The sequence below is a fragment of the Portunus trituberculatus genome, chromosome 48 (genome assembly GCF_017591435.1).
Source record: "Portunus trituberculatus isolate SZX2019 chromosome 48, ASM1759143v1, whole genome shotgun sequence".
NCBI classification, from domain to species: domain Eukaryota; kingdom Metazoa; phylum Arthropoda; class Malacostraca; order Decapoda; family Portunidae; genus Portunus; species Portunus trituberculatus.
In genome coordinates, this window is record NC_059302.1 from 15,056,803 (window position 1) to 15,077,390 (window position 20,588).

The 20,588-nt window shown below is 39.6% G+C and overlaps 2 protein-coding genes, 1 long non-coding RNA gene and 1 pseudogene across 7 annotated transcripts in view; 1 reads left to right on the forward strand and 3 right to left on the reverse strand.

Moving 5' to 3' along the window:
* Positions 1-20,588, reverse strand: part of LOC123498636 (prostaglandin reductase 1-like) — a 156,529-nt gene that overhangs the window by 121,121 nt on the left and 14,820 nt on the right. Inside the window, exon 1 of one of the 5 annotated variants that reach the window (XM_045245951.1) lies at positions 17,372-17,488. The exons of 1 other annotated variant lie outside the window; for it this stretch is intronic. In XM_045245951.1, the coding sequence (XP_045101886.1) occupies positions 17,372-17,427 (56 nt within the window). In that variant the 5' untranslated portion in view covers positions 17,428-17,488. Of the gene's footprint in view, positions 1-2,825; positions 2,932-17,371; positions 17,489-20,588 lie in introns of those variants that run through there. 3 more of the 5 variants (XM_045245946.1, XM_045245950.1, XM_045245949.1) reach the window with 3 other exon arrangements.
* On the forward strand, positions 1,162-2,535 carry LOC123498641. The gene is made up of 3 exons (XR_006672751.1): positions 1,162-1,176; positions 2,016-2,167; positions 2,271-2,535. It is a non-coding gene; the product is annotated as an uncharacterized LOC123498641 (long non-coding RNA).
* LOC123498639 lies at positions 2,570-11,335 on the reverse strand. The gene is made up of 6 exons (XM_045245953.1): positions 11,304-11,335; positions 5,134-5,375; positions 4,237-4,445; positions 3,768-3,860; positions 3,035-3,197; positions 2,570-2,702 (listed from the first exon to the last, which is right to left on the reverse strand). The coding sequence occupies exons 2-6, from the start codon at positions 5,361-5,363 to the stop codon at positions 2,663-2,665; spliced, it is 735 nt and encodes a 244-aa protein (XP_045101888.1). The 5' UTR covers positions 5,364-5,375; positions 11,304-11,335; the 3' UTR covers positions 2,570-2,662.
* Positions 11,841-16,788, reverse strand: LOC123498638 (annotated as a pseudogene).

The window sequence follows — 20,588 nt, forward strand, 5'->3', positions numbered from 1 at the left end:
CGGCTGAAAGTAAAGTAAGATGAAATAAAAACTGAAATGCTAATAGAATTTGCCAATCTTTTTGCATGCAGGGATCCATATCCATCATGGATATAAATCATAATATAATTGAAAACATTATGTGATTTCTTAACTTGTAATATCAATATATGTTGCAGTTAGGTAGTAAGAATAGGATGTGCAATATATTTTGCATCTGTACCTTGTTAATTTCTGAAGAGTAAGTGAAAATTCAATGTTATCAACATTATAGCCAGTGCTGATTTGTATGTGTGTGTATATATATATATATATATATATATATATATATATATATATATATATATATATATATATATTTATATATAGTACAGGAGAGAGAAGACCCACAAAAGGACGGTTATCTTCATTATATCCACTTCACAACATTTCGGGAAAGTACATATCCCATCTTCAGGTACAAAAGGGGGCTGTAAAACCACACGTAAAACTTTAAAAAATTACCAGACGCAGTGGTCCTGCTACTTGTTCCTCCAACAGGTAAGTGGGAGGGCAACTGACTTACCAGTATTTATAGGCTCTTGCTCACTAGATGGCAAAATCTAATTGGCTCACTAAGAATTTCCTATCCAATACAAAATATAGTACAAAATTCTAATCTGTCATAGCTAATGCACAAAAAGAGAAAAATTTAAAGGTATGATGTACAACAGTTAGTCTATTACAGAAATATTTTAGCCTGAACGAAATACTCAATGCTGATTGGTTGAAACAAACGGCCGATTTCTTAAACAGTGTAATCCTGGGATACCATGTAGTAAGTTAGGTGGACACACAGAATCCGATTTCTTAAAAGCATCTGACGCGGTTCTGTGCCTGGCTAGGATCCCACAATATTGGAACATTCGGGTGTTGACCCAGCACACAACGTCGGGCAAGGATACCCACCCGAAAGAGAAAGACGAAATGTAAGAAATGTATTCATGATGTATAAAATCGCTTCAGAATAAACAATATATATGTTATTTTTCTAATTTTTTTTAGTATTTCTCTATTCTTTCAAAGCAGTAACCCTATAATCACTAGTAAAATGTTTTAAGACAACATGCATGGTCACCCTGGGATTGCGGCGCGGCACAAGCAAAACAAACTTCATCTGCTGAGCTGCACCAAGCTGGGAATTACTTCGTAATAATGGTACGTATAATATATAAATATATGTAAAATAGTCAAAATAAGGAGCATCATGCAAGGAGTGTCCGAATGTTGCAGCATGGTTAGAAGTGAAACCATCAAACCCACCTGCCACTCTCAGAAACAAAAGTTACTACGACGCCTCATCATAGTACTACAATTAATTCTAGTTACTTATTTTGCACTCTCGGCCCTTTTACAAAAGGTTTTAAGCTCACACGTCCCTCTACTATCAGTAGTAGGTATGACAGGTTGATTGTAAACACCACAACCCCGCTGATTAGTAGGTTAGCTTGATATGCCGTGGAGGGAGGAGAGGGATTCATCCCCGGTTAAAATTAGGTTATTTTTGTTTAATGTAACAGTGGAAAAGCATAACAGATAAACATATATACATGAGAGAGAGGGAGCGATGTAAATGCTGTTAAAAGTGAAAGAGCTGTGAAGAAGGATTGGGGAAACAAGGTGAATGGGAGGGACGTGGATAATGGTGGAGTTGCGCTTTTTCTATTACCAATATAATATTCTGAAACATATTTTGTCTTGAAATAGGCACGATTAGGTCAGGTTAGGTCAAAGCAAGGTAAGTTAGGTTAGCTTACGTCAAGGTGAGGTTTATAGATTTACCATTACCACATGATAGTCTAATTTACTATTATTATAATAATTGTTGTTAGATTAAGATAATTACATTGTCATTTATTACATATTATTATTATCATTATTATTATCATCATTAGTATAATTGCCTGTACATGCCTGTACATGAAGCACATACTTAATGCATTACTTTGTTTTAAATACAGTTAAGTGTATATGTAATCATGTATTACCTATTTCAGGCCTTAGAACTTTTCTGTGGCATTGTTAATCTCCTACAAGAACTTGACTATGAGGAAATAGAAGAAATTCGGTGCTTGAGATTACCACGTACAGTACTACGGGATCGCAGTGACCCAATGGTATACCTCACGGAAGAGGAATTCATCCAAAGGTAATTATCCCATTCGTGGTAGTTATATGCTTCTATCTATTTATAATTATATATTGGCATCTTTTTTTGTGGAACATTTCTGAAAGATTAAAAATCCCAACAGGTATCGACTATCAAAGGATTAGTGATGTGACATCAAGCAGAAACTAAAACTAGTGTCTTCACAGCTACAGCAACGTGCACTGAGAAATTTCAGAAATATGATATCAGAACTGGAAAATGAAGGTAAACAATGTGTTCAGTTTAACAGTGGTCGCTATACTGAACAGGTACAATACCTTGCCTCAGATTTTGACGGGTTTTCAAGATAGAGCAGCAATGGAACCTGTTGCAACATATATGTATCATACACAGTCTTACCCTTCCTACCCATATTCTTACCTAATACTTATAGGGAGAACTCTACCAGTTTGTGCTATTTCACAATAGTTTATGATCTTTTATTGATAAACTTTCCATCTCTGTTCTTTCAATGTATATTTGTGTGTATAATTTCTAAGTGGAAGATGACATATACAGAGAAATGTACACCTCAATGGGCAATGTAATGTTTTATGTTTGGTTGTGTTGTGGAGATACAATCAAAATGTACAAGTATAAAATAAAATAACAATGCTACACTTCAAGTTATTCCTTATTTTATTTTCTTCAGTGGTACCTTATGGTAGTGGTTGGTGTATACCAGCTACCCTTTCAAGGGCTGCAGCAATTCTCTGCAGCAGATGCCATTCTGTCTGCTGCCGACCCAATTTTATCGGCAGCAGAAGCTACGCTGTCCAGCGTTGTCGCCGCTTTGCAGCAAGGGCCTCAAATGTTGAGGCCAGTTCATCACGAAAGTGTTTCTGCTGCTTGGCACACCTGCCATAAGATTTGCTTTCTGCTGCCTTCCTCTTTCGTCCTGTGAAGGACTGGTTTTGGGTGGCAGCTGTGGCACTACTGCTGCGAGCAGAGCAGGTGCCTTTTTTTAGTACAGGATGAGCGGAGGTTCTAGCACCTGGGAGGTCCACATCATCTTCCGCATCTATAAGTTCTGCAAAATAGATAAAACATATGTTACACATCTTGAAATATTTTCACTAATCCCCACTTCACCCCATGCTCTATTCATACATACATCTTATGGGGTATACATACATTATACATACATTCATATACATTCATACATACATCCTCTCACTCTTGCCATCTTGAACTCTCTCACATTACCTTATCTAACTGACCAGTCTCAGGCAAAAATTTTAATTACTTGTATATTTTGCCTATCTCTTGTATGAAGTGTCCAGGCTTGACATTCATATAGAACAATCTTTTAAAAGCAGGACTATATGGAATGTTGATTAGCTGTGATAATGGACATACAGCAAAAAAAGGTGAATTGAGAACATAACAAATTGATAAATTTCCTCGAAGGCAGTTAGTACTGAAGGCATTCAAGCCATCATAACACTTCTTCCATAAAATCCTACATTTTAGTATCCACTTATTTAGCCCGATGGGTGTTATAACTGAGAAAGCTTAACCAATAAATTGTACTTTCAATAACCAATGAGAAGAAAGTATTGTTAATTGCTATTACTTAAAATATGAATAACTGACATACCACAGTCTTCACTCCTGATGATAAGTGGACTGCCAGGGTTGTCCAAGACCAGATCTTGTGCTGGCTGCTGTCCTGCAGCTTCAGGTGTGTCAGCTGTAAACACAAAATTATATATTTATATTATATTATGATATATTAAGTAAAAAGTTTGTTTTACATATTCCACATGCATGGGAAGCCAGTTCTGCGGCTCAATGTACCTCTGTGATGAACAATTGCACGTTCCTGCTAGCAATTATATTTACTTGAAAAACATTGAAACTACACATATGGTTAGGTTAGGTATGGTTAACAAAAATGTGTAATTGTTCATCGTCGTGGTATTAGGGCAGGAGTGTCGGTTGTGGGGCCGGTGTGACAAGGGTGTGGGACCATAATGACTTGAAAGCCATGCATGCACTCCTGTTTTTTTTTAGTTTTTATTTTAAACATGTTAAAAAGTTCATAAAAAATAGGTTTTTCAACTCACCACATTCCAGTGCTGTGGAATTGAGTCGGGCCAGTATGCGTGCTTCTACAAATTCACTATCAAAGATGTCATCAGGTACTGGCAGCCTATTATTAAGGATCAGCTGTACAATCAGCGTTACCTCATCAGCTGGTTTTGGTGGGGCTGGTGATGGCCCACCACCAGTCTGATGGGTTTCCCGGATGTACCTGCTGTGATCCTTCTTCACTCTGTAAAAACACACCCATTAATTAATTATTTTTTACTTTATTTATTTATGTATTTATTTACTTAGTTTTGTTTTGCAGACACTACTACATTCAAAGCTACATGAATAGTCTTACATTATGTTAGGTTATATCATTTAAGTTTGTGTTATGTTAAGCTAAGTTTCTTAGGGTTGAACATATTGAACAATGATGTAATGAATTAGTGAATTTAGTGATATGACACAAAGTTATCCTAACCTAACCTATTAATAGTTTGAGGAAGAAAATGCATCTGAGAAAAATGTCTAACAAAATGTGCACTTCCTAATATCTAACTAGTTTTCTTCTCACACAGTTTTCCTGTTTTGTAAAATAATACTGTTTGCTTTGGTTTGGTTTGGGTTTCTTTAGGTTAGGCCATGATTTGGTTAGATTGAGGTTAGGTAAGTTTGTTAAGTTATATTTGGTCACCTCTCAATATTTTTTCTGGTAGATTTACATGTTTTTGACTGATTTATCCTAACAGATTTTGTTGCAAATCTACCTAGTTTTCATGGGGGGAGGGGGTAATACTAGCCACCTTTACCAATAGTAGTAGAAATACAGTAGTAAACTAATTCCTAAATCATAACAATTACATCAAAGCTTCTCATGTTTTCAACCTTAATTTACCAAATGGTGCATGCTTTTCCCTCATTTTTATACTTGCTTATTCTTTAAGTACTCCGTCTTCTTCAGCTGATGAGTATTCTTGGGCTCCGCCGTGGAGAAACATACATTGAAGTTCTTAGTTATTGTCTCCCACGCAGCTTTTCTCTCCAGTATACTAGTGTAGTTTGAAGGTTTCGTGTGTACCACAGGGTGATCTCTAATTTGTCTCACGAGATACAACTTCTGGGCGTAAGAGAGTGGTGTGCCTTTTAGGTCCCTGGTAGCCATGGTGTTGTTGAGCTGCGAGAAGCGTGTACACTCTAGCATGAACTGGTTGAAAATGGCGCTTTGTTTACATCAGCTGATACACAGGCCTACCAATCTTCTACAAGGAGGGGTACCAACACTTGCGAATCGTCCGCATTTCTATGGGATGCTAGAGTACGAGTATCGTTGTCTACCTAACAACACACGGGTCGGTGCGCCAGCGTTTAAGAAATCAAAACTTAGGTTTCGGGTGCTACCACACCACAGTGGTGTGCTGACCTACGAAACAAATTTTTAGAAGTTTAAGAAAGCGGCCGAAAGTACAAGCAACCCCCATTTAACGAAGGTTCACACAACGAAATTTCGCTGCAACGAAGGTTTCATTTTACTACCATCTGCTCGTTTAACGAACACCAAACTCGCTTTAACGAAGTTTTATCCAGGTAATTTTTTTCCAAATTTGAAAGCCCCACCATATCACGCAAGCTAACAGGCTTTTGAATACACCAGGAGCTGCTGGTACTAAGGCCTGCCTCAGGAAAAATCCTGGGACACCTATAGAATAAAGATCAAGATCAAGATCAAGCCTCTCGTGGACAACACGCGCAACACTCATTCCCCAGTCAAAACATAACAGCCTCAGCAGCAGCTTGTCTTCCCTAGCTCAACTTACCACCAAAATGCCCTGCAATTGGCCTAGTGTTCGTAAGAAGACCAGGAAGTCTCTTACTCTCCAAGTGAAGGTAGATATTATTCACAGACACGAGAGAGGCCAGAAAACTATAGCAGTGCTGGCCACTATTTTGACGCCATATTATACTGTCTCTATTTTCAAGTCAGCATACTCTATTAAGAAGGCTGGTGAGACCGTATCTTCCTTGCAAGCTAAAAGAACCACCTGAACTCGTGACTCTACAATGGATAAAATGGAAAGCCTTGTGGAAATGTGGTACATAAGTTTTGTATGCAGTACAATGATGCGCACTTTGTTTACATTCCACAGGTTGCCGGTTAGTGTCTTTCCCGTTTCACTCTTCCTCCCTTCATAAAGTTAAGATCATCAATATTATAAAGTTATATACATACATACATTAGTGTACATTATAATGACTTAAATTAAACTACCTAAATGTTTAACTTCATAATTCTTACTTTCATTAAACCTTTTACTGTACTATGATGCCCTCTCGCTTTGCTTACTCTCAAATCAGGGGTTAAACTTGTTATAATCGGTTCGCTTAACAAAGTTTCGCTTAACGAAGTGTTTTTTAGGAACGTAACCCCTTCGTTAAAGGGGGTTGCCTGTACACGTATATGAACCTACGACTCCTAACTATGCTATAATGACACTATCTCACCAAGTTCGAAAATATTAAGAGAAAATTAATAATTTGGTGGCTCTTTCTGTACCATTTAACTCTGGCTTCTCTTTTACAATAAATAAAGATTCCGCTATCCTAAGGTCTGAGTTACAATATGCCCTATACTTCATGTTGAAGTCCTGATCAGTAAATGCATGATTACATTGTAATGCGTGTTCTCTTATATTCGAGAAACTAGGCTCAGTGATACGAGCATTTGTTCTATACGATACTCCCAAGTGCTCAGAAATTAGAATTTTAAGGTTCCGACAGGTGGAACCAATATACCGTGACATACAGTCCGGACATCTAAAACAATATACAATTTTTGAGCACAAAGGAGTAGGAATAGCATCTTTAAATTTAACTCCTTCAGTACTGGGGCTCAATTTTACCTTGATATTTGTGTACTGTTAGACCATTTTATTGACATTAGGAAGGGTCTATGGAGGTCAGAAGATGAATGGTCACAGTCTTCACTATTTTAATTCCCCACATGAGTTTTTGAAGCTGTATAAAATCATCAAATAGTAACCAGAATGAATATGGAAATGCATCATGGTATTGAAGGGGTTAAATAGAGAACCTATGGTATTTTCATTAACAAAAATAAATCTAAAATCAACACTCGGAACATGTTTCTTGAGTAAATGAGACATTGTATTGCGTAAATGGTAACTAAATTGTCCTGAGAAGGGTAATGTAATGTATCTAACTTCTTTGGTTTTGTCCTCCACAAAATTGTCAGTGACAAATTTATTTGTGATAAACTTCTTAATTTGTTTCTCTATTAGGTCTTTGGGATAACCATTAATATGAAAGTAATGTCTTAGCCTTTCAAGTTCATTATGGAACAAGGGCCAAGTACTACAAATATTGTATGCTCTATGTAGTAACGTTTTGATGGAATTTATCTTGAAAAGGGAAGGGACAAAAGACTCAAAATTCAAGCCCAAACCCGTATAAGTGTCCTTCCTGAACACATCCGTGGAAAGAGATCCATTATTCTTCATGACCATTATATCTAGGAATGAGAGGTTATTATTAGTCTCAAACTCGGAAGTGAATGATATATTTTTGTTTATTATTTAGATACTCAAGGAATTTATGAGCTTGTTCCTTAGATTTAAATGCTAGGAAGCAATCGTCTACATAGCGGTTGTATTTAATTGGCTTGAATTCATTTGGACAATCAGATAACCAGCTTTTTTCATGATAGCATAAAAAAGTATTTGCTAATGTTGGTCCCAAAGGGAAACCCATACCCATCAATTTTAATCTCTTGCACTCTTCTACACAAATGTCAATAGTCTCAATAAGGGGGATATTTGTAAATAAGGATTTTACGTCAAAACTAGCGAGAAACAGGGAATACATAAACTTAAGTGTCTGTAATTCCTTTGCAAATTCAATTGAGTTCTTCACTGTGAATTCATTAGTGGTTAAGGGAGTTAAAATGGGAACTAAAAATGTTGCACAAGGTACCTGTTGCTGCTAGGATAGGTCTTATAGGACAACCTTGCTTGTGTACTTTGGGTAAACCATATAGTATCCCGGGGAGTGAACCAGATGCATATAGAAACTCAAAACATGAATCAGGTATTTTACTTTTAATACTCCTAAGCAAGCGATTTAGTTTGTGTAGAAGAGTGCAAGAGATTAAAATTGATTCCTTATGACCTAACCAAGAGGCAGTTCCGATCCTTACTGGAGTTGGCTGTGAGGGAGTCCATTTTTATCTTTAATGACCAATTATATCAACAAATAGATGGAGTAGCTATGGGTTCCCCTTTGGGACCAACATTAGCAAATACTTTTTTATGCTATCATGAAAAAAGCTGGTAAACCATATAGTATCCCGGGGAGTGAACCAGATGCATATAGAAACTCAAAACATGAATCAGGTATTTTACTTTTAATACTCCTAAGCAAGCGATTTAGTTTGTGTAGAAGAGTGCAAGAGATTAAAATTGATTCCTTATGACCTAACCAAGAGGCAGTTCCGATCCTTACTGGAGTTGGCTGTGAGGGAGTCCATTTTTATCTTTAATGACCAATTATATCAACAAATAGATGGAGTAGCTATGGGTTCCCCTTTGGGACCAACATTAGCAAATACTTTTTTATGCTATCATGAAAAAAGCTGGTTATCTGATTGTCCAACTGAATTCAAGCCAATTAAATACAACCGCTATGTAGACGATTGCTTCCTAGCATTTAAATCTAAGGAACAAGCTCATAAATTCCTTGAGTATCTAAATAATAAACATAAAAATATATCATTCACTTCCGAGTTTGAGACTAATAATAACCTCTCATTCCTAGATATAATGGTCATGAAGAATAATGGATCTCTTTCCACGGATGTGTTCAGGAAGGAAACTTATACGGGTTTGGGCTTGAATTTTGAGTCATTTGTCCCTTCCCTTTTCAAGATAAATTCCATCAAAACGTTACTACATAGAGCATACAATATTTATAGTACTTGGCCCTTGTTCCATAATGAACTTGAAAGGCTAAGACATTACTTTCATTTTAATGGTTATCACAAAAACCTAAAAGAGAAACAAATTAAGAAGTTTATCACAAATAAATTTGTCACTGACAATTTTGTGGAGGATAAAACCAAAGAAGTTAGATACATTACATTACCCTTCTCAGGACAATTTAGTTACCATTTACGCAATACAATGTCTCATTTACTCAAGAAACATGTTCCAAGTGTTGATTTTAGATTTATTTTTGTTAATAAAAATACCATAGGTTCTCTATTTAACCCTTCAATACCATGATTCATTTCCATATTCATTCTGGTTACTATTTGGTGATTTTATACAGCTTCAAAAACTCATGTGGGGAATTAAAATAGTGAAGACTGTGACCATTCATCTTCTGACCTCCATAGACCCTTCCTAATGTCAATAAAATGGTCTAACAGTACACAAATCTCAAGGTAAAATTGAGTCCCAGTACTGAAGAAGTTAAATTTAAAGATACTATTCCTACTCCTTTGTGCTCAAAAATTGTATATTGTTTTAGATGTCCGGACTGTATGTCACGGTATATTGGTTCCACCTGTCGGAACCTTAAAATTCTAATTTCTGAGCACTTGGGAGTATCGTATAGAACAAATGCTCGTATCACTGAGCCTAGTTTCTCGAATAGCCTAGTTTCTCAAACACGCATTACAATGTACAGTAAGGTCTCGGTTTACGTCAGAGTTACGTTCCTGAAACATGACATGTCGATTTTGTACGTAACTCAAGTTTCCGTACATTTCAAAGCATATTATCGAGTTTTCAACCAATCATTGTTTATGGTCATTCAGGTAAGTTAAAGGTTATATTGTTATATTATTTACAACTATGTAGGAATATGAAACACAAGCTTGTTTTCGTTGTTGATTAGGGCCACGAACGCGAAGGACTGCAGGTTGCAGAGAGGGGTGGATGCCTGAGGCCGCCAGAAGGGTGGGCAGGTTGAATGTTGTGACGCCCAGGGTGGACAGCTGGGAGCGTAGTGCAGTGCGGTGGGAGTAGAAGTGTTAGCAGCGGGGCAGGAAATGCAATAGGAAAGGGCAATAGGGATCAGCAGACAGGCGCAGACAGTGCAAGTCAGCTGCGAGTGTCGTGTGGCCCAGGCAAAGGCTCCGGAGTTGTTATTGTTGTGATGGGTGTGCGAGCCCTCAAGGTCGTCAACCTCCCCGTTGTCATGGTAATGGGCTTCCCATTTTCTTCTTCCTCCCTCACACACAGCTGCTGCCTCCTTCTCATGTCTTTTAATTATGTCCTCTTTTTTCTTGTAGCGTAATGGTTTTCCTTTTCTTAGCATCACTGCTGTCACTAAGAAGTTTTCTCTTTGGTGCCATTGAGCAAGATACTAAAAACTTGAGTCAGTAAACGCAGAAGTAGGATAACACTCTTGCCAGGGCGACGGTGTGGTGGAACTGAGGCAGGGTGTTATTGTATTCAAGCGTGAGGCGGGCGGTGTGGCGGGCAACCACCAACAATAACAATAAATCCCGCACTTTACGATTTATAAATTTTCAATTTTTTTAATCTTAAATTGCCTTATAGTGGACTGACGTAACTACGAGTTTAACGTAACTCTAGACCGACGTAACCCGGGACTTTACTGTAATCATGCATTTACTGATCAGGACTTCAACATAAAGTATAGGGCATATTGTAACTCAGACCTTAGGATAGCGGAATCTTTATTTATTGTAAAAGAGAAGCCAGAATTAAATGGTACAGAAATAGCCACCAAATTATTAATTTTCTGTTAATATTTATTTTCGAACTTGGTGAGATAGTGTCATTATATTAGCATAGTTAGGAGTCAAAGGTTCATATACGTGTACTATGTTTCAACCAATCAGCATTGAGTATTTCGTTCAGGCTAAAATATTTCTGTAATAGACTAACTGTTGTACATCATACCTTTAAATTTTTCTCTTTTTGTGCATTAGCTATGACAGATTAGAATTTTGTACTATATTTTGTATTGGATAGGAAATTCTTAGTGAACCAATCAGATTTTGCCATCTAGTGAGTAGGAGCCTATAAATACTGGTAGGCCAGTCGCCCTTCCCACTTACCTGTTTACCTGTTGGAGGAACAAGTAGCAGGACCACTGCGTCTGGTCATTTTTTAACGTTTTACGTGTGGTTTTACAGCCCCCTTTTGTACCTGAAGATGGGATATGTACTTTCCCGAAACGTTGTGAAGTGGATATAATGAAGATAACCGTCCTTTTGTGGGTCTTCTCTCTCCTGTACCGTGTACGCTATAGACGCCCTGTTTTTCAAGTATATATATATATATATATATATATATATATATATATATATATATATATATATATATATATATATATATGTGTGTGTGTATATATATCTATATATATATATATATATATATATATATATATATATATATATATATATATATATATATATATATATATATATATATATATATGTATATATATCTATATATATGTATATATATCTATATATATGTATATATATCTATATATATGTATATATATCTATATATATGTATTTATATCTATATATATAAGTATATATATGTATGTATATATATATATATATTTTTTTTTTTTTTTTTTTTTCCAGGGCAAAACATGATCATGCCCTCCATCGCCGTGAGGTGATGCAGACTGGTGGTGGTGCCCCTCCAGGAGACCTGCCAAAAAATGCTGAAAAAGTACTTGACATTCTGGGCCCTGAGCTTCAGAGCATTGGGAACAGATATGATTCTGATAACATCTCATCAATGGGTAAGTTACCATTATGATCACATTTTTTATAACCATGTTGATAATGAAACACTTAAGGGACAAATTTCAGAATAATGCAGTAACTACAGTTCCCACAAATAATTGATTTTTGTACAGCATATACAGTATAGTGATTTCATAGTATAATGCAGCTATAGTTAGTTGCACTATACAATACTTTGACTTTGTATACTAAAGGATATTCATTCCCAGCTAAGTTGCACCAACGAATACAACGCATTCGATTTATCAAGTCTCTCTTTGTGAGAGGTAAGATGTTGTTAATACTAACATAAGCTACATAGCTTTATTTGTACACACCATGAAGCAGGAAGGTTTTTCCATTCTGCATGCCTGCAGGCCTAATTTAAGACATCTACTGTAGTCGACAATCTTCGTATAATTTTATTAAAACATTTCAGTGTAACATATTTAGATGCAAGTTATCAGCAGTACAAGCTAAGTTTTTGAGCCCAGATTTTCATAGAAACCAAAAAAAATTTCAATCAGCTACGTTAAAATTTCACAATTATCTATTACTTTCTTCATCAGTTAATTTTTTCCTTCTGTTGGTAGCAGTCTCTAATTCTCCAACAAATTCTGAAGTGGTGACCATAACTGTCAATGAAGAGGCAGTTGAGGTGCCAAATGTCACCACTCCAGCTGCTGAACCCATCCCTGAACAAGCAGAAAGTATGGACCCAGTAACCTCCAGGGGCAAGTGGAGTACAAAAAAACGGCTATACGACCATGATTGGGTTGAAGACACAGAAACGAGACTTGGTGAAATATCCAAATATAGACATGAACGTTTTTTGCAAAAGAGGGAGAAACTTTTAGACCTGCAAATAAAACATATGGAGACACAACTGGAAGAAGCTACAATCCGTAAAGAAATTGCCAGGAAAGAATTGGAGAAAATCAGCAAGCAAGCATAGATGTAAAACAATAAAGCAACTTAGTAACAATTTCCCTCTTTTATTGAAACCATTTGAAAAAGAAATTGTATATAAACAAATCTTAATACAGACTTATTTAATCCTAATATTACAAAGTCCAAAAAACTTAGTCCAGACTAATAGAGCTTACAATAACTTATAAACTGAATCTATACACCTCTATCTTAAAAATAATCCCTGATCACCTGCTGACGTTTCCAGCTGCCTTGCTCATTTCTTTGTCTTGGTTGCAGCTGGTCATTTTGGAGGTTAATGTCATCAATGACTTCCCTTCCATCTTGTGGTAAAACAAGTCTTGTCTGAATAGCAATATTATGTAATACTGTAGCTGCAACTATAATGGCTGTAGTTGTTTCTAGATTTGTCCTAATTTTTTTTCCTAAATAAGCAAATATCCTCTTTAAAACACCAAAAGCTCTTTCAATTGTGTTCCTAGTATGGACATGACTGCTATTGTAGGCTATTTCATGAACATTATGTGGAAATGCCACTGGTGTCAACAGATATGTTTTCAGTGAATAACCTGCATCTCCAAGTAGGTGATACCTTTGATTTAAATTCACTTCTAAATCAGCACAGAGCCTACTGTTTTCAAAAATACGGCTGTCGTGGACACTGCCAGGCAATCGGGCTACTATATTATGGAAACAGAGGTCTGGACACACAGCTTGAACATTCACTGAAAAAAAAAACCTTTCCGGCACCTAAACACCTCTGGGTTTTCCACCAATGGTCTTTGTATGGCAATGTGTGTGCAGTCAATTGCTCCAATAACCCCTGGCATTCCAGCAATGTCATGGAAAGCTTCACCAGTTCGTTGCAGGTCATTTCCCGATGGTTGCTGTATGTAACGCCTGTTTAAACTAGCAACTCCCCCGGACACAACCTTCAAGCACTGGCTGACTGTTGTTTATGACACATCATAGCAATCACTTACAGTCAGCTGGTGATCTCCACTTGCCATACAACATACCGCAAGCAAGGTTTGAAGGTGTGGTGGAATGGGACATCCTGTTAAAACAGAAAAATTGTATTGCTTGCAATACAGTTTAGTATACAATGTATACCAAATTATATCATTAATATCATTAAAGCATAGAATATTGTTTCATCTTTACTAGAGTATTGACTATATATAAGAATTAGAGCATGAACATCGCTAACTCCAAAAGTCTCTCCTCTTCAACTCAATATTTCTCCAAAACCACAGCACATAAAGTAGAAAAAATATACTTGTCAGTGTTGTCCATTTTAAAAAGGCAAAGTATAAGCTCATTTCAGTCACATGAAATAGGCTTTCAGAGTACCTAGAATGCAGGAAATGCAACTTTTTCCCTAAATTTTCTGAGGGTGCATGTCCCCACAGTCCCTTAGAACAGAGGTTCCCAAACTTTACCATGCTAAGGACCCCCCAGATATTTAAGTCCCATCCGAGGACCCCCAGCCAATCAGAAGTTACTATTACCATACCAAGGTACCCATTATATGATTACAATGCAGTAAATTTACTATTTGCATATTCCTACACGAAGAAAGTCTTAAAATAAACATTTGAAATATTTTCAAAAAAGTCTGACGACACATGGCGCAATCGCTGAATTTTAAGTGCTTAAGTGTTTTGTTTAAGTGTTAGTGAGAAGAAGAAAACAAAAGGGAAGTTATTTGTGATCAATTCAAGTAGTGAGTCATTTTTATATAATTAATTCCATACTTAAGATTACTTAAAGATAATAATACTACTTATAATTTCCTTTCTAGACTTAAATCATTCCTACATATTTGAGCATTACACTACGTCGTAATAAATTCAAATTAACCCTTAAACCTCGGGACTTTAAGACTTTTCACTCGCTTAACTCGGGAGGTTTGGCGAGAAACACACAAAATAGCTTGTATTCACATACTGATTATACTAGGAAATTCAATAAAGAGTGAGTACAAATGATATTATGTCCACAACCGACTCTTCCTCTTTGCAATGCAAAAAACCAGAAGCATCTAGATGCTATGGTTACCAAAATATCACAGGTTGAATGAGGTGCTATCATCGGTGTGCGTGGCGATCGGCTGCGCCGGCACCTGGCTAAAGTGAAAGAAAACGGGTACCTTCTATCCTCTCTCCTAAGGTTGGCGGGAGAAGTAGCGGACCCCCTAGGACCTTCTCAGGGACCCCCAGGGGTCCGGGGACCCCAGTTTGGGAACCACTGCCTTAGAATATGTGCTTCCAGCATTCACACCATCTGGTCAACCATCATCAGCATAAGTAATCCCACAAAAGTTTACCCAGCCTACAGGCCTGACTTGTAATGAGGAAAATAATCACCCCTTGAATCATGTGGAGCAGGAAGCTGATCTCTTATTTCTTCAATGATATCATACATTGAAGTCTTCCTCAGCCTGAAGCGATCCACAAATTCATCATCCATGGCCGTGAATGGATTCATCCGATCTGCAATAATTATTATACTTTGGTTAACATTTCTATTAATGAGATTTCAATTTTTGTCACATGGCTAACTTAGCTGTCTGGGAAATTATATGCATTACACGGTAGAGTGTAGTGTATCTAATGGGGCATGAAGGAATGTTATAACTGGATGAAAATAGTAAGATATTTTGGGGTGGGATGGATGGGGAAAATCCCTACTCAATATGATGATGATGTTGCTAAGTTAAGTCATTTAGCATAGGAATTATTACAATATGTAACCCCAATCAGCAGTTTACCTTTGACAATCCTGCGACATTTTCGCCTGACAACTCCTTGGCCATTTTTAAATTCATCATCCTCTTCTATATGCAACAGATCCAAGACTTTCCAATCATTCCAGACTTCCTCATACAAAGCCATGACATAAGATATCTGTAAATAAAATTAGACATTATAATACCTATGTTATCTAAATGCAAAACTTGTGTAAGAAGAAACAAATTCAGTTATTTGATAGGTAGGTTAGTATTCTATATGAGTATTGGGTCCATACAGGCCACACCACTCATCTTGTCTTTATTATTTTTTGGCACAGTCTGTTGTGTGACATTCATCTACTCGTAGAAATGTAGAAAAGTTCAGTATATTCTTGCATATTTGGCTTGCAGCACAGTATGCAAAACAGGCTGCTGTTGCCTGTATTATTGATTCCCATTGGTGCTACTTGATATAAAACCGCGTAGAAGCAGCTTGGTGGTCGAGAAAATGTGTAAACTAGTTTATTATCATGATAAAAGTAACCTACCACCAAAGGTTAAACCAGCTAATTCACCTTGCACTATATCTACTAATACTATAGGCCACAGTTGACTATTTTATTGGTTCACATAAGTCTACGTTGCCATAAAACAATAAAAAAACAACATTGAGTGACGAAAATGTGCTTACCTGGTGAATTATTGGGTTGGAAAGTAGCCAGGAGAGAGCGGGCCAGTGAAGACGAAGGGGGAAGAGGTGGTCATTTGTTGTCCTTCGTTTTGCCCCTTCCCCTGCGCTCTAATGGGGCCCGTCGGAGCCGAAGAAGATTTAAAGGTACGACTTTCGTTTTGAAAGGTCCCATGAGCCAAAGGGGAGATATAACAATTTGGCCATATGTGTCAATGAGAACCTTGCTTCCCACACACCACCTCTCTCTCTCTCTCTCTCTCTCTCTCTCTCTCTCTCTCTCTCTCCATATAGAATTTACATTTCACGCAAATATATTTCCATCAGAGATCTATACTTACTTATAAAGTACTAAAATTTGAGAAAAGAATCTGCCTGTCAGTCAGTCAGTCTCTCTCTCTCTCTCTCTCTCTCATCCTGGGTGATAGCAGGAGAGGAAGTGACCCATGGATTAACACTGTCACTTTGACCTGTGACCTCACTCAGTCACCCAGAGGGATGTGACAACGCTCGGAAGAAACGTTGTCAAGTATAGTTGTGTTTGCAAAAACAATGCAAAATATATTTAAAAATAAACACAAATTACTCTACCTTGCCTTTTTAGAGCATGACAATGTATATGTACTACAACACCATTCACCTAATAAGCATTAACTACCTGACTTGAAGTGCATATTGGTACAAGTGTGATAGCGCCGCAGGCCAGGAAATCCCCGAAAAAGCCAACGCCTAAGTGATCTTCATAAAATAGTCAGACTATATTCTTAAATTAAATTACTTAAATGTTTAACTTCGTAATTTTTACTTTCATTAAACCTTTCACTCTACTATGATGCACTCTCGCTTTGTTTACTCTCAATGGAAACTCAAGTCAGGGAGTCAGGGGTTAAACTTGTTATAATTGGTTCACTTAACAAAAATTCGCTTAACAAACATTTTTTAGGGAACATCTAATTTTTAATACTAAAATTAATTTCTTCACTAACCTGTTTTTCATACAAAATATAGCAGTTCCACTGCTCCACATACCTTTTTCGACGAGAAACTGCCCGCTTTAGCGCTACGCCTGGCAGCGCGGCACTCATTGCTGCCGCCAGCACACTGCGTGGACAACCAGTCAGTTATTTCTCAAGGGAGAGAACCTGACTGGGGAGAAGGGAGGGCAGTGAAATATGAAGTATGAAAAACAGGTAAGTGAAGAAATTAATTTTAGTATTAAAAATTAGATTTCTGTCACAGACACCTGTTTTTCATACAAAATATAGCAGACTCCAACACTGAAGGAGGCGGGAGTAAGAAGAAAGTGCCAGGCATAGAGGGTGAAAACAAACTGTCCATATGTAGACACTAACCTCTTGGCTGAGGCCGGGCAGCATAGGGGTGCCAGCGGGCTCGGCTGAGGGTTTGGGAGGTCCTCTAACCCGTGTGTCTAAAGGGAGCAGGCCTTAGGGGTCAGGGGATGAGTGTTCCAGGAGCATGCTCAATACCCTGACGCAGAGGAGAAAACCCCGGCTACTGACCCAATCAACTAAGACGAGCAGTGTAAGGGAGCACTGGAGTATTCACCTGAGGGAGCCGAAGCATTACCCCAGAGCAAGGAGGACCTTGTGGTAGTTGTCAGCCCACAATGTGACCGGCTGCAACAACTGGACCCAGGGAAAAAACGTCGCCTTCCTTCCGCACTATATCGCGGAGATAATGGTTGGCAAAGACCGAGTGAGTCCTCCAGCGTGCTGCCTTCAGGATGGTCGGAACCGAGCAGTTTTCCCAGAGGAGCATGGAGGCAGCAATGCCACGGATGTCATGGGCACGGGCATTGACCTCGAGGCAGACAGAGTCAGAAATAGCCTCATGGGCAGACTTGATGGTATCCCTGAGGAAGTATGAGATGGCCGCTTTCGACATAGGTCGAGAAGGGCGTTTAACTGCAACAAACAGATTCCTGGGCCTTGTCTCTGAAGCAGTCCGTTGTAAGTAGTGGCAGAGAGCCCAAACAGGGCACAAAAAGTGCTCCTCATCCATGGAACCGAGAATGGAAGTAAGGTTCTTAATACGGAATTCCCGGGGCATGCTGTGAACTTCCGTATCCGTCTTAGCATTGAACTCAGGGAGATAGCAGACCATAAGATCCTGTCCTTGCCAGCTAGTCCAGGAGGAGAGGGCCTGGATCTCCCCTACCCTCTGCGCTATAGCTAATGCCAGGAGAAAAAGAGTCTTCCTGGTCAGGTCCCTGGAGGACGAGAGCCAAAGGGGGCCTTGGACAGGTAGCGAAGAACTACATCCAGGTTCCAGGAAGGACTAAGATTCCTAGTAGGTCTGCGGGGTTGAAAAGAGCACGCCTTGACAATAGCACTCAACACCCGGTCATTGTTGACGTCCACGCCCCTGATTGCAAAGACTCCATTCAGCATGGCCTTATAACCCTTAATGGCAGAGGTAGAAAGATTGCAATCCTGGCACAGGTGAACGAGAAAATCTGCAACCTTTTGGACTGTGGGATTGGAGACAGTGTGGCCGTGATCTTTGCACCACTTCCTGTACACCTTCCACTTGTGCTGATAGTTGGAAGCAGAGGAAGGCCTCTTGTCGTGAGATAAGAACTGGACCACCTTAGAGGAGAAACCCCTGTGCCTCAGAAAGCGCTGGATAGTCTCCACCCTGTCAGCTGAAGCCCGGGGAGACTGGTGTGGAACTTGTGGATGTGTGGCTGTCTCAATAGATCTTTGCAAAGAGGGAGGCGGCGGGGAGGCTCCACCGACGCCGCCAACAGATCTGGAAACCATTCCTTCTGAGGCCAGTAAGGGGCTATGAGGATGAGACGGGTGTTCCGGGAAGCCCGGAGCTTGTTTAGAACTCTCCTGATGAGGGGGAAGGGTGGAAAGGCGTACAGATCCTGGTTGTCCCAATTGTAGAGGAAGGCATCTGTGGCGATGGCCGCCGGATCCTGAAAGGGGGACACAGGGTTCGGAATCCGGTAATTGAGATGAGTGGCAAACAGGTCGACTGTCGGGTAGCCCCAGAACCGCCACAGCAGGTGACAAACATCCATATGTAAGGTCCACTCTGTGGACAGGGATTGGTGTCGGCGGCTGAGGCAGTCGGCCACCACATTGACTGAGCTCCTCACAAACTGGGGCAAGATCAACACTGCATGCGCTTCTGCCCAGTCGAGGACCTGGCGTGCCTCGAGGTTTAGAAGGATAGAGTGAGTACCCCCCTCCCTGTGCAGGTAAGCGAGGGTCGTGGTGTTGTCCAAGAAGACAGCAACAACTGAGCCCCTCACCACCTCTGTGAAGTGCTGGAGGCCGAGGCGGATCGCACGGAGTTCTAAAACATTCATGTGGAGTGTCTGTTCCTGAATGTTCCACAGGCCACTCACAGAAGCCTGGAGGAGTGACGCACCCTAGCCGACTGTAGAGGCATCCGTGTAGAGAAGGTGGTCCGGAATGGCAACCTGAAGAGGCTGACCTTGCCCCAAGTTCTCGTCCTTCAGCCACCATTCCAGGTCCTGACGTGAAGCACTGTCCCAGCTGACCGGATGGTCATCTAGCATCGACCACCTGTCCCATTGCTGGTTCAGTTGGATCTGCAGGAGACACGTCCACCTCCTGGATCCCGGCACTAGATGTATGAGGGAAGACATGTGCCCCAGAAGTCTCAACCAGTGCTCCGCTGGGGGGTACGGGTAACTGAGGAAGGAGTGGAGTAAATCCTGGAGGCCTCGTATCCTCCCCTGGGTCGGAAAAACCCTCAAAAGAGGGTAGCGAATCACCATCCTGAGGAAGGTCTTCTCCTGTGCAGGGATCAGGGATGACTTCTCCCAATTTACTCGGATGCCCAGCTCCGAGCAGAGCCTGAGCAGACAAGCTGTGGCGTGTCAAGCTTCTACCGCTGAAGAGGCCAGTACCAACCAGTCATCAAGGTAGCGGAGGATGCGGAAGACCCGACGATGGAACTCCGCCGAGACAAGAGCCATCAGACGAATGAAAACCTGCAGAGCAGTGGAGAGACCGAAGCAGAGAACTCGAAACTGAATGTGGCACCCTTCCTACACAAAGCGCAGGAACTGACGGCTGTGGGGATGAATGGGCAACTGAAGATATGCGTCCTGAAGATCCAGTGACACCATCCAGTCGTCCTGTCGGATGGCCGACATTATTGTCTGGACAGTCTCCATCTTGAATTTAGTGGTGACGACGTATGTGTTGAGGAGGGAGAGGTCGATGATGGGGCGGAACCCACCTGT